Consider the following 14,022-nt stretch of genomic DNA (forward strand, 5'->3'; position numbering starts at 1 on the left):
TCCAATGTGAAGGAATGCTTAAGCAAAGGAGGGTCTTTGTTAATGCTATTGAACCCATGTCTTCAATATCCACAACCAGCGCCTGAAAGAGACGTATTTGTAAGCATAGACAGGTAATAAAGAATTCAATGTACCAGTCTGTGGAACGATATCTGACAAACTTACTTACATACATTTAAATACATATACTCCGCAGCCAGCTTGGATTTACGACTTGACTCAGTCGGATTTCGTCGGTTTGTGAAACCGGGATGATCTAAGTGATATATAAACTTCCTGATGGTGAAATATGTAAAGTGATACCCTCGGATCTGTCTTTGTGGTATTATAACCAACATGTTGTCATCATGGATACTCTTCCTTGTTTTCGCCGTGCTGGTGAAAGGCGTCAATGCTGTATGTATGATATTAATGTTTCACGTTCATAGATAATTAATATACATTTTCATTGATCGAATTGTCATTTACATTGTTCTATTTCATGGAATTTGTCTAAAGTTTCATTTTTGTTTCACTTTGGATTTGTTTTGTAAACAAGTGGTTTAGTATACACACTTATTTGGATGACCGTGTCCTACATCAATGTAGATATCAGAGACATGGCTCCATACTAATAACCTTCATCTAAAACTATATATAACTTCATCCAGACCAAAATGTCAAATTATTATTATTAATAATAATAATAATAATAATAACGCTTTATTATTATCACTCCGGTATATGGATCAGTGTGCAAATGGCTTTCATTCTCAGCTCCATGAGGAGTATACAACCCTGTGAGGCCTTAGAAGGTTAATAATCACATTACATTAATCACAGGTACCCATTCCCTATCACTACTACTATTTCTACTACCCTGTGGCAATTCCGAGTCCGGGACCAAGTAACCTTGTTTGTCGTAAGAGGTGACTAAAGTGCACCGTTGGTCAGCTTCGATTATTTATGGTTGATTATACTCCGAGGCGCAAACGTTGCTCATAATCAACCACTGGTTTGTTTTGCCCAGTCCCGATGTTTTAACAGCCTGGAGTATTGCTAAGTGCCGAGTAAAACATCCACTAATACTGATACTGATATTGATATTGATATTGATACTAATACCGATACTAAAACTAATACTGATATTTATATTGATACTGATACTGATACTGATACTAATACTAATACTAACACTAATACTGATATTGATACTGATACTAATACTAATACTGATATTGATACTGATACTGATACTGATACTGATACTGATACTAATACTGATACTGATACTGATACTAATACTAATACTGATACTTATACTGATACCGATACTGTATCCCAATTGTGTAGATCGATGCACATGATGTCAATCACTGGACTGTCTGGTCCAGACTCGATTATTAACAGGATACGGCCACATAGCAAGTTAGTATTATTACATTTGGTGTTACTATTATCTCCAGCAAATGACTATCAGTAGTACCCCCCTGGTGGCCAATGTGTATGAAGAAGAGAAGTCCCGGATCAGCCTGACGGACATCGTGTGCACCCACACGGCCGACATAACCGTCTTCCTTCAGAGTATCACGCCGACCACTCTCTGTGCAACGTGCTTCGCCGTCTACAAGATCGCCCCATCCATAAGTAGGTAGCCCCCTTTCTCTTTGGGAGTAGCTCCTCTTTCTCTTAGACAGTAGCCCCTCTTCATCTGGAACCCTGTCTTAGTTAGTAGCCCTTTATCCACGTGAGTAGCCCACACACCCTCTTTTTAGGGATCACATCACCCTCTTCGTAAGTAGCCCTTTCTCTGCGTGAGTAGCCACACCCCCTCTTCGCGAGGATATCGTATAGGATTTTGATCGTAAGACAGCAGCCATTGCGCCAAGACAAACCCATTGGAACCACCAACAAACTAGATAATCAATTGTATTGTCTGCCAATGGTGCCTCTTCCACTGAACGCTGCTGTGCTATATTTACATTCGTTTTTTTATATATCTTTTGCTGTTTACTCTCAGACTTTCAGCTCTTCTACCTCCCGAGTCAGGGGAACCTCTCCTACGCCTTGGTCCCCATCTACGACATCACGGTGACGTGCACTGATGGAGCAGGGACGAGCCTCTCCACCACCATCAACGTACGAGTAAGGACTAACGAGCCGCCGAAGTTTAACGCATTTTCAGGCACGTATTACACACGTCCAAACTTCTTTGAACATTTCGCTGAAATACTGATTGTTAGAATTATCTGAATGAATAATAAGGTTAATATACACACGTTATATTGATACTAGTTTATATTGATTATCATTTAAGTAGCTGAATCGATAAATACCATGTTACCTTTTTGCAAACTCTCTTTAATTTTCTGACCGCCTCCGTGGCCTAATGGTAGAGCGTCCCCCGGAGAGGGGAAGATTCGGGGTTCGATTCCCAGCCGCGTCATCTCACCTCTTTTCTTAACATGGCTAAATAATCAATTTGAATTTATGAAGGTTACCGTTAATTATTATTAGGAAGTGGAAAGCGCAAAATATTTTAAGTAGGAGGACACACTACTCAAGTTTGGGATGCTTTGTTTATTTCAACTTGAATTGAAGCTCTTTCTGATTCTGTTCCATTGCACTGGAATACCAGTCGTAAGTGAAGTAGTATCTGACCAACATGACCAACAACGGAATCGAACAGCTCTATTGTCACGTGTATTTCCTGGTTCTTTGCTTTCTCGAGACAAACTCAACCGTCTCTCTGGTCTAGTGGTAGAGCGTCTGCTTAGAGAGATGAAGGTCTGTTGTCGATCCCCGGTCACGTCATGCCAGTACGTGTTATTACCCTGCCTGGCGCTCGGCAATACGGGGATAAAATTATGCCTGGAGTCTTCTGGGTCTTAGTCGGGTATCCATGTGAAACATGAGCGTTAAACGTGGTACATCAGTGGGCTAGCTCTAAAAAGACCTGCATCAGTCCGGACTAGTACCAGCGACCTCACCTCTCCTAGAGACAAACTCTGAACAAAATAATATAAAATTTATTTATTAGAACCGCCAAAGGAACCGCCAAAGAACCAGTTTTGCTAAATAACGACCACACCCTACCTTAAACTTGTCGATTCTCAAAGATATTTATTATAAGCCATTGTTTAACGGAACAGTACGGATGTCGTTAAATTTGTCCAGGTTAGCTAAATTTCCAGTTAAACGAATTACGTACGTAGTGATTTCCCTGTGACAACATTAAGACCAAACAGCAATGACCCGGATGTGGTCTCCCGACTAACGCTGATTCACTTGCGCTGTGAACAATGTGCTACTATTTTAGCCCTATATGTGCTAAGGGTTGTATTTAAATCAAAGGTTTTGCATGTTTTATTTCAGTTAAAATCTAAACAAATGAAATGGTATAAGGCGTAACGCTCCGAACCCACACTCATCTGACAAACCGTGATATTACAGGAATACTGCTAAAAGCGGCGTTAAACCCAGCTCACTCAGTCACTGTAAAACTTCTCCTTTTGTCTGCTTTACCATCGTACATCATGCCAATCTCGAATCAATATATTTTGAACATGCTGGTTCTAAACATGTTTAGATTTTAAGTATATGACAATGAACGTGTTTAGGATCTAAAAACATTTTGTACACTGTCTTAAAATCTGCATATAGAATCATACATAATCGACGATATATATTCGAGAAAACCATGTTCGAGACGAGAGGAGTCAGTTGTATGTTTATCCATTACAGCGACAGTGATGAACATCAACGCCAAGACAACCAAAAATGGGGCAGTGATCTACATAGAGACAGGTGTTACAGAGCCTGACGGCGATGCGGTGTTCTACAACATGACTGTTCAGCCCGCCTCCAGTGCCTCCAAATACGTGATTGGACTCAGTATGTACACTCTAACATCCCTTGTCCTACTTTACATCCTAATTCTCCTTATCAGTGTACCAAAAGGAGTCGTGCCGCCTCCGTGGTCTTGTGGATGGAACGTCTGCCCACAGGGCGAATGTCGGTGGTTTGATCCCCTGGCCGTGTCATAGCAAAAGATGTTATAAGATGGTACTTGTTGTTACACTGCCTGGCGCTGACTACTAACGGAATTACACACAGCAACGTTCCTACGGACATGCAAGGCGCTATATAAGTGAAATAGTCTTGAACACGATGTTAAAGAGAGAGAGAGAGAGAGCGAGAGAGAAAGAGAGAGAGAGAGAGAGAGAGAGAGAGTGTGTGTGTGTGTGTGTGTGTGTGTGTGTGTGGTGCGTTTTACACGCTTAAGTTTAGATATACTAATGAAATTACGTTGTTCCAGCTGACGGAGTAGTCCGGGCTACTGCAGACCTCTCCTCGGAGTGTTTTCCAACGCTCGTGTTCTTTATATACGTACGCGACAGCAGAAACGTCCTCGTGGGACCCAAAGTCATCACCGTACAGTTTTCAGGTACTGTCTGTTGAATGTATTCGCTTATAGCGTCACTGGCAGGGCAGTATAATCATGCATGTGTAGATAGAGTAGGATCTTATTGGTTACTACACGTTCGACATTAATCTTAAATTCCACGTCATTATGTGGTACTCAAAAGCCCTGAACAGCGAGGATGGCGTGTCCTGTTATTTCTATTAATTTAATATGTCGACCACGAGAAGGTGTTCTACTGTTGCTCAGAGGCGCAATGCATGACATATTTCAGATTACTACCGAGTGCCCTATATCCCGGGGGTCAACAAAGAAGTGACCGTGTCTGAAGATCTGGCAATCAACAGCATAATACACGACATCCAGGCGGTCAGTGACCCAGTAGCCACCTACACGATAGACACTTCACCCTCCATAGCAGCATTCATTTTTGAAGTGAACAGTAAGTTGATCCAGAAAATATGGGACGTGAGTTTGCTACAAAGCTGCATTTTCTCGCCATCTTATGCCGCTATGGTTACTTCTACCATTGTCCTGGGGCGGTCGGGTAGCCTAGTGGTTAAAGCGTTCGCTCGTCATGCCGAAGACCCGGGTTCGATTCCCGACATGGGTACAATGTGTGAAGCCCATTTCTGGTGTCCCTCGACGTGATATTGCTGATATTGCTAAAGGCGGCGTAAAAACATACTCACTCACTCTACTATTGCCCTATCGCTACTAATTCTGTTTCTATAGCTGGAATATTGCTGCGTATGACGTTAAACACCACACCAACAATATACATAATCCTCATTGCAGCCGCGGCAACATCCACCCTGCGCCTGAGAAGCAAGCTGGATTATGAAAGCGGGGTTCGAAACATCAACGTCACTATCCAGCCGTCTAATGGTTTCTGTGCTCCAGACACTTTCTTCCTCTATGTCAAGGTCACCGACGCCAACGACCCCCCAGTCATCAGCCCTAGGGACGTGGTCACCGTGCAGTATGAAGGTCCGGTAGGTCATCTCCCAAACAAAATAGTGCAGCTGCGGACAACTATATGCTGAAGTCTTTGATATGACGCGGCCGGGGATCGAACCCCGGACATTCCGCTCTTCGGGCGGACGCTCTACCACAAGACCACGGAGGCGGTCCCTCGTTATTAAGAATATGAAAAAGTGTAATGTATTCAAGCGATATACTGGTCCGCATTCATACAGAGACCATTAGATGCCGGATATTAAGAGCAGTACATACAATTACCCATCAATAAATACTGAATGGTAAGTGTCGAAATATCGGCTAGTAAAAGCCGAGCTGTGGATTATTACCTACCAAACATTTCGGATGAAAATGTAAGTAGATTTTCATATCTGCGATTTCACTTTGGTCATGTGTTAAGTATATTCTGAATGAATGTCAGGCTGCGTTCTGAAGCTTCTCTGTGCAGAGTTGCGTCGGACACGCCAGAAACCTGACTGTGGGTTTGAATCCCAGTTCGACCCGATTACGTTTCTAGGTTTGTCAGCACGATACCTGTGCGTGTGGGTTTCATCGAAGTGGTAAACTTCTAAGACCTGCATCACTTTGGGCTTTCCTCCCAAATTAAGCTGACACGTCGTGATATAATTGGAATATTTTTAGAAGCAGCGTTAAACCCAAATCACTCAGTCACTCACTCTCGCTTCTGTCCTTACTTACAGTTATTTTAGCAGTGGTACGCCGTTTTCAGACGATGAGAAACTAATTCTGCCTTCCGTGGTTGATCATGACCATGAGATTGCTTCGCCATACCCTGTTGGCACACACAAGAGACATGAGATCAGGGCTCAGTTTCACAATGCGATGGTAGCGTTATGACTGTCGTAAGTCTGTGTTCAAGTTTTTGAGTTACTATCGTCTTAACGCTACGAAACCTTTGATGATCGGGGCCCAGGTCCCTAATAACGTCATCTAGGTGTTCCTGCCTACATCAATGCAACATGTCATCATCAGTTTTTAATGCGTGGTATTACCACTTCAGTAGGTTTCATGTCGCATGTAATTCCATTGCAGAACTATAGAGCAGAATAATTGAACGTTGATGTATTGAAACGTGCACATTTTTACGACCATGATGAAGATCCTCCAATCATCCCTGTAACCCATTTTTCTCAAACAAAACAAAAGAAACAGCATTTAAACATGTGCAGTGTTGGTATGTGTCCGCCTTCTGATCCATAGCTCCGATGTAATTAACCCATAATTCTGACGATGTCAGAATTCAAAAATATCGGTAAACAATTATACTATATTAAAAATAAGTCATCAAAGGACAGTATGATAGCAGTATATCATAGATTGGCTTAAATCAAGGTTAAGACTTTTAAGATATCTGATCGATGCGATGAAGATCCGGGTTAGAATAGGTCTTCAGCAACCCATGCTTGGCGTAAAAGGCGACTGTGCTTGTCGTAAGAGGCGACGAATGGGATCTGGTGGTCCGGCTCGCTGACTTGGTTGATACATGTCATCGTATCCCAATTGCGTGGATCGGTGCTTATGATGTCAATAACTGGATTGTCTGGTCCAGACTCGATTATTTACAGACCGCCGTGAAAAAGCTGGAATATTGCTGAGTGCGGCGTTAAACAACAAACAGCAACAACAATGGGACAGCATCACTGGATACATATGTAATCGTATTTTGTAATGCTACATATTTGTGTTACAGTTTACCTACGATGCTGGCTTCACCTTCGTGGATGACGACCCTGGCGACACTGGTACCTACAGTATCATTGCCGGTAATGATGCCAACCTCTTCTACATCGACTCCGCCAGCGGGATTATCACCTGTCTTGACTACGACGTCGACGTTGCCGGTGCTGCTACTACAGTTGTACTTATGATTCAAGTGGAAGACGTTAAAGGTACGTAGAGGGGCATCCTCCTGTGAGACAAACACATCCTTCACGACAAAGGGGTGCACCGGTTCCAGGGTTTGCTGACCCTGGCTTCGGATCCCAGATTTGTGCCTGACCCGTGAAGATCCGGGTTAAAATAGGTCTTCAGCAACACATGCTTGCCGTAAAAGGCGACTATGCTTGTCGTGAGAGGCGACTTCGGGATCGGGTGGTCGGCTCGCTGACTTGTTTGATGCATGTCATCGTATCCAAATTGCGTGGATCGATGCTCATGATGTTAATTACTGGATTGTCTGGTTCAGATTGTCTCGTCTGATACACGGTGACAAAACTGAAATGCTGTTGAAAGCGTATTCCCTACGTCGGTCCCAGACTGGCTTGGCTGTCATATAGCTGGAATATCGCCGAGTGCCGTAAAACAAGAAACAAACGAACTGACACCAAAACGTCAAATGAGCTACGTCTTCTAGTCCCCTTCTATGCGACATATACTCGAGGCATACTGCTGCGATGCTATAAAACATGGAGTAAGCCATAGGTTGTCCTGCTCTCTGCTCGATCAATATATACTACTCAAAAGAAGTTAAGGATCACCCGATTCTTTCATAATGGTAAAGTAAATCTGTCATGACATGAGAGATTGACTATAGTAATATGAAAGAATCAGGTGATCCTTAACTTCTTTTGAGTAGTATATTTAGCCGATTACACTCACTCACTCACTTAATCACTCCACCACCAACGGGGTACAGATGGCCCAGTCATCTAAGGCTGTGCAGAGTTGCGTCCCTTCGGCTCGCCAGAAACAGAAACGTATGATCATGGTTCGAATCCCGGTTCGCCTCGTTTTGGTTTCTAGGTTTGTCACTACCATACTCATTCTCGTGGGTTTCACCAAATTGGCAAATGTCTGAGACCCGCATCACTTCGGGCTTTCCTCCCACATTTAGCAGACACGCCGTTACTGGAATACTGTTCAAAGCGGCATAAAACCCAACTAACTCACTCACTGTCATCGTTGCTTACAGACAAAGGAAAGGACAACACAACAGTGACGATCAACTTCTTGGACAAGAACGACAACCCACCTGTAATCACCGGCCCACCATCAGGTCTATATCAGGTTCAAGTGGAGGACTGTTTCCCCGCCGGCACCTACCTAACCAAAATATTTGCTGCTGATGGAGTGGACACAGCTTTCAACAATAACAACGTTGTCCAATGCAACCCAAGCACCACCGGCGTCCTTTTCGTCTTGCCTGCTTGCGACGTCATCCTCAACGGGTCCATACCGGCTGGCACAGTAGAGACCATCTACGTTACGGCTTCAGACAAAGGGACGTTTCCTGGTCCGTTGACAAGCTCTTCTGTGCCAGTACTCGTCAGCTCAATCCTCTGCACTATTACCACCACTGCAACGACAACCACGCCGTCAACTACAACACCTGTCCCGACGACAACAACTACCCCTGCTACAACTGTACCTGGTTTGGATGGCCTTGTACCTGCATCAGCGGTCAACGGTGACAATGGCACTGGCAATATGCCATGGATTGTCAGCGCTTGTATTTTGGGGTGTATCGGAATAGCGGCCGCCGCTTTCTTCATCAGCAGATACATCGTGCCGCGCTGTAGAGGAAGTTCCTCTCCAAGATTCAATGCAGGGTCAGTGAGTCGTTAAAAGTATGAACATAGCTCACTCGAGATAACGAACTTAAAGTTACCGATAAACGTATTTTTTTATTTTTGTAGTTTATGATGTCATGTTTCCAAGACTGTTTTGAAAGTTGCTTTGTTTGAAACAATTTTGGATTATTATATCTTACATGTAAGTAATAAAAATTACACACATATCGACAACATTATATTTTGGGCTTCGGATCTGATCATTGTCTTGTTCATCAATTGTCTGTGCGTTTAAAATATACCATGTTAAGTGCCAAATCCCGGAACACCTTTTTCTTCAAAACATGTTTTTATGATTTCAAATTATATTTTAAAATGTGATATTGCTTCTATGTTACTGACTCTAATGACGGAGTTGTGGATTCTAGGGTCTTCTTGTACCAATAACGGGTTTTCGAACCCACAGCTGTCGTGGGTTTCATCTCCACCACGATCATGCTTATCCGTCTCCGTCATCAAAGTTTTGTTTTCACCAAGTGAGTGAGTGAGTCTGGTTTAACGCCGCTTTAAGCAATATTCCAGCAATGTGACGGCGGGGGACGCCAGAAATGGGCTTCACACATTGTACCCATGTCGGGAATCGAAGCCGGGCCGAGCGAACGCTTTAACCACTAGGCTACCCGACCGCCCCTTATTTTCACCAAAGTAGTTAATTAAAGGTATAAGGCCTGCGTGAAGTTCAGTCCGGCGGCGCAGGCTGATGCTCATAGTGTCAACCACTGGTTTGCCTGTGACTAGCCACTTATTTTGAAAATGTCAAATACAGTATTACTGTGATATTCGTCGGAGGGCAGAGACTCAGATTTTGAATTGCTGTAAACAACAAGACACCGTAATCAGCATGTGTTCAGGGTACTGTTATCCAAGGGGTGTATCGGGGCACGGGTGTCCCAGTCGTCTCATGCAAGGGGTGTATTGATTCAACTATGTTTTCGTTCTTCAGACCATCACAAAATACGCAGCCTGGTCCTCCTGATAATAAACAAGTTCAGTTCAGAGGGTAAGAAGATTGTGGTATTTTAAGGTCTAGTTTCGTTAAAAAATATTTACGTGTTATGAAGACCAGGGGCTTCTGGTTTTTTCAAATTGATAGCTCGTCTTTGATATAACTGAACTTGGCAAGATGGCGGCAAGGCAATGTAAACTGGCACAATCTGACAATGATGTATGAAGTATTTTCAGATGTTTCTTCTAGTAAAAATGTTAATAATATATATAATATCATTGTAGATGTGACTTCGTACAAGTTTGTAAATGAAAATCGATGTGAATTTACCGGAATGCGCACGTTAATGTATTATTATAATATTTTGGCATAAACCAGGTGTGACATTTTGCATGCTATTTATTTTCCGTTATAATTATGCGAAAAATATATGAACTTCCATCTTCTCGAGGCAAGAGCTTCCACTTGCCTATTTATCAAAGTCTACATTCACACGTAGAAACTAAGCTTTGATTTAGGCAAGTGGACACGCTTGCCTCGGGTAGATGATCAACTTGAAGCTATCGTAAAATCTCGTGAACGGGTTTTACAAACTCATAAAGAGTTAAAGCGCTTTTGAACATTTCAGCAATAACCGCCAGTCTCCCAAGAGAAACAACGTGAAGCCGGTCACACCGAGAGAAGTGTAAGTATAATATATTATACCTTGGTTCTTTTTGATCCGACACTCCACCTGCACAGGTAATCTTCCTCTTCCACGTGACGTCACACTAGTCACTAATACATGTGTTGTTGTCAGCAGCAAAACTTGGCAGCTTGCACTGAACAATATATAAAACACTGGTACCAATAGGTGAGTGAGTACGGTTGTACGCCGCTTTTAGCAATATCAGGTCGGGGGGACACCAGAAATGGACTTCACACATTTTACCCATGTCGGGAATCGAACCAGGGTCTTCGGCGTGACGTGCAAACGCTCAAACCACTTGACTACCCGACCTACAGGTACTATAGGTACCAGTATTATATTGTCAACATACATGTTAAAAGTCAACCGTACATCGAATATTTAACATGAATCCAGTCATTCGTGATCCGCACGGGGATTCCAGGTCAGAATAAATCCACACTTTCATCCTCGATATTCAAACGTGTTACATATTTATTCTACTTTGTGAGCGACTAACTGGGTCGGTGTTACAGACAGGGTGACTGGGTTGACAGCACGTTATCGTAAACTAACGGCGTGGGACTTCGCTCATAATATCAACCACTGGATTTCTGGTCCAGACAGTTGTTATTCACAAGTCGCTGATTAGTTATATGCCAACATTATTTGGCTGGACTATTGCTGTATGTGGCGTCGTTCAAGAACCAAAACTAATTTATTAACACGGCATAATCAATAACACTCACCCAATACAAATAGAACTTTGTGATTAGATTTGTTGTTTGTTTGTTGTTTAACGCCACACTCAGCAATATTCCAGCTATATGACGGCGGTCTGTAAAATAATCGAGTCTGGAACTGCCAATCCAGTGATTGACATCATGAACATCAATCCACGCAATTGGGATACGATGACATGCATCAACCAAGTCAGCGAGCCTGACCACCCGATCCCGTTAGTCGCCTCTCACGACAAGCATAGTCGCCTTTTACGGCAAGTATGAGTTGACCTATTCTACCCCGGAATCTTCACGGGTCGATTAGATTTGGCCAACTCAATGTATAACTTGCACTCTCTGTTTCTTATACAGGCAACCGTACGAGGCCTACAAGGATGGTAAGTTTAGCTTGACATTCAATTGGTGTACTTTTAGTCTGCAGTGATCGACGTATTCCTTGTTTTGTAAGTGATCTGGGGTGTATCACAGGTATAGGTGTTGTGGTTCGGTTTGTGGGTGATTAATTCATATTTTGAGGAGTTTTCTTTGAAAAACGGTACTTTGCAGTATGCAGTATGTCAATAAAAGTGCGCTTTCAAATGAAAATAATGAGTGGTTTGTCAACAGAGAACACTAGATACGGACAATACCGGGAACGTTGTAAAAAGCAATCGTGCTATTCGAGAAAATAAAAACAGAAAAAAATGTTTAATGGCCGGATGTTCCAGATCTTGGTCGTTCGGGAATCAGGAAATACACACATTTCCTTCTTGGCCCTAGAATGGGATTTAGTATTTGCTCTTAAACTCTTACATTTAAGGTAACTAATGGACACAATTTATTGAACTTACGGAAATAACATGTTATACCCATTGTTGCCGGGATTGTTATTGTGGCTATCGGACATTGTTTTTCAAGAGCTCAGACAAGGTGCTGGCAAACCCAGAAATGTTATCAGGGTGACTCTGCGTTTCCTGAACCATATTTTTCTAGCACGCCAAAGGGACGCAACTATGCAGAGCGAATTGCGGTAACTTTGACGACTGTGTCACTAATCTCCCCATGCACAATGTTTAACCAACAGCCATGCATCACCTAAACCTCCTCTTCTGTTTTACACAGTTGTAGAATAACCTTGGGCTGTGATATGACATTCCTGTCGTTGTTTACAGACCAGCGAGGTCCGAACCTGCAACAGAAGAACGTCTGGCGAGGGATGGGCACACAGCCAGATAAATCATTTGACCTGTAGATGTGAAACCATTGACGTGTAACGTTAACTGTGGTATAACTTAACCAGTGACTGCTGAAACATGACTCCTGCTGCGCATGTCGTGCAGCCTCACAAATCAGTCACTGTACCTTGACGTTACCAGATACTGTCAATGTCAAGAAAGCTGATTTGTCATGATGGATCATATTCGTGTATGTGCAACTAGGCCGGACACAAGAACTGAGTGTACAACAGACATCTGTCTCCATGTAATATATATTATATAGGACAATACACGCGAGCTCTCTAAACAGGGTCTGTGTTACTCTCTCCTGAAGCAGGTGTTCATGTTGCTTATTATTCGCTTGGTCACTCCATGCTATAGTGTACGTCTTTGTTGAGCGGCCATTTTGATATTTATACCATGTGTGTGTTTACATAAGATTGTATCATCTGTGTGCGGTTCTGTTACTTAAGACATGGTCAGTATCTGACTGTATACCCTAGTCTTTCATGATTAGTCAGCTTTACATAAATAGACAACTCTATTAATATTATTGATGAATATATTATGGGCGTAACGATCGACCAAGCTTTCGATACATTTATCAACTGGTCAACGGCTATACATACTTGACAATTTAAAATATCAGCTGTTGGCATCGATTATCAACTCTAACTTTTGTTTTTAATAAGAAAAAAAATATCATATTTATCCCTTTTGGTCTAAAACACTTCTGGGTGTTTCGTGAAACGACTAAAGTCTTGCAATAATTAAAACGCCCTGAATATTCACCCCTCAAATATGCATGTACTCCAGTATTATGAATCCCTTATTCCGATACTCGTAACCATATTTGCAAGTATTTAATCCATATTAATCTGGATGCCCAACCCCTACTGGGATTACTGCTGGGAAGGTATGCCTATATCTACAGCCACATGACTTTGTCGCTAGTAATCCGCATTTATTTGTCAATATGAACGAATTAGGACGGGACTTTCAGATTAACAGGATTTCATTGTATTTAAGTGTTTTGGTTTGTCAGTTCTTGTCATCCCTGTATAAAGTAGTATCCATCCTCTTATCATAGTCACAGGGCACTCCAATGTCTAATTGATAATGAAGCCTGCACTGTCTTTCAAATAACATGTTCGTTATTACAGGGTAATAATTAGCTTGACCAACCAAAACTAGGGTCCATGGGACCCGCAAAATAATTAATTTCAAGGGTCCTTACAGGGAATACGAGGGTCATGTAAAGTAACCAAATAGTGCAGTGTGCAGTAGTGTAAGATTTGATTATTACTTTAATTGCAGGATCTTTATATTTCTTGTCAAGAATTAGATATTGTTGTGCGTCCCTTGGGTTGCAATTATTAATGTATTTTATTCTGCGTCCATCCTATACATATGTGCATACTGAACGCACATTTCTGCGTTATGTAAAACCCTGTTATTATTACATCAGTTATTATCATCATTATTAATATTTACTGA

The 14,022-nt window shown here is 42.3% G+C and overlaps 1 protein-coding gene across 1 annotated transcript; it reads left to right on the forward strand.

Annotated features, from left to right (window-relative positions):
- Window positions 1–206: 206 nt before the first annotated feature.
- Window positions 207–13,727, forward strand: LOC139463542 (protocadherin-15-like). Its single transcript, XM_071244817.1, has 13 exons — window positions 207–396; window positions 1,446–1,626; window positions 2,000–2,164; window positions 3,724–3,873; window positions 4,298–4,426; window positions 4,677–4,844; window positions 5,201–5,397; window positions 7,095–7,293; window positions 8,316–8,952; window positions 9,917–9,973; window positions 10,548–10,604; window positions 11,681–11,706; window positions 12,481–13,727. Exons 1-13 carry the CDS (start codon window positions 337–339, stop codon window positions 12,558–12,560), a joined length of 2,106 nt encoding a protein of 701 aa, XP_071100918.1. The 5' UTR covers window positions 207–336; the 3' UTR covers window positions 12,561–13,727.
- Window positions 13,728–14,022: the final 295 nt, after the last annotated feature.

The sequence above is a fragment of the Haliotis cracherodii genome, unplaced genomic scaffold (assembly GCF_022045235.1).
Source record: "Haliotis cracherodii isolate W230 unplaced genomic scaffold, xgHalCrac1.p SCAF_1, whole genome shotgun sequence".
Taxonomy (NCBI): Eukaryota; Metazoa; Mollusca; class Gastropoda; order Lepetellida; family Haliotidae; genus Haliotis; species Haliotis cracherodii.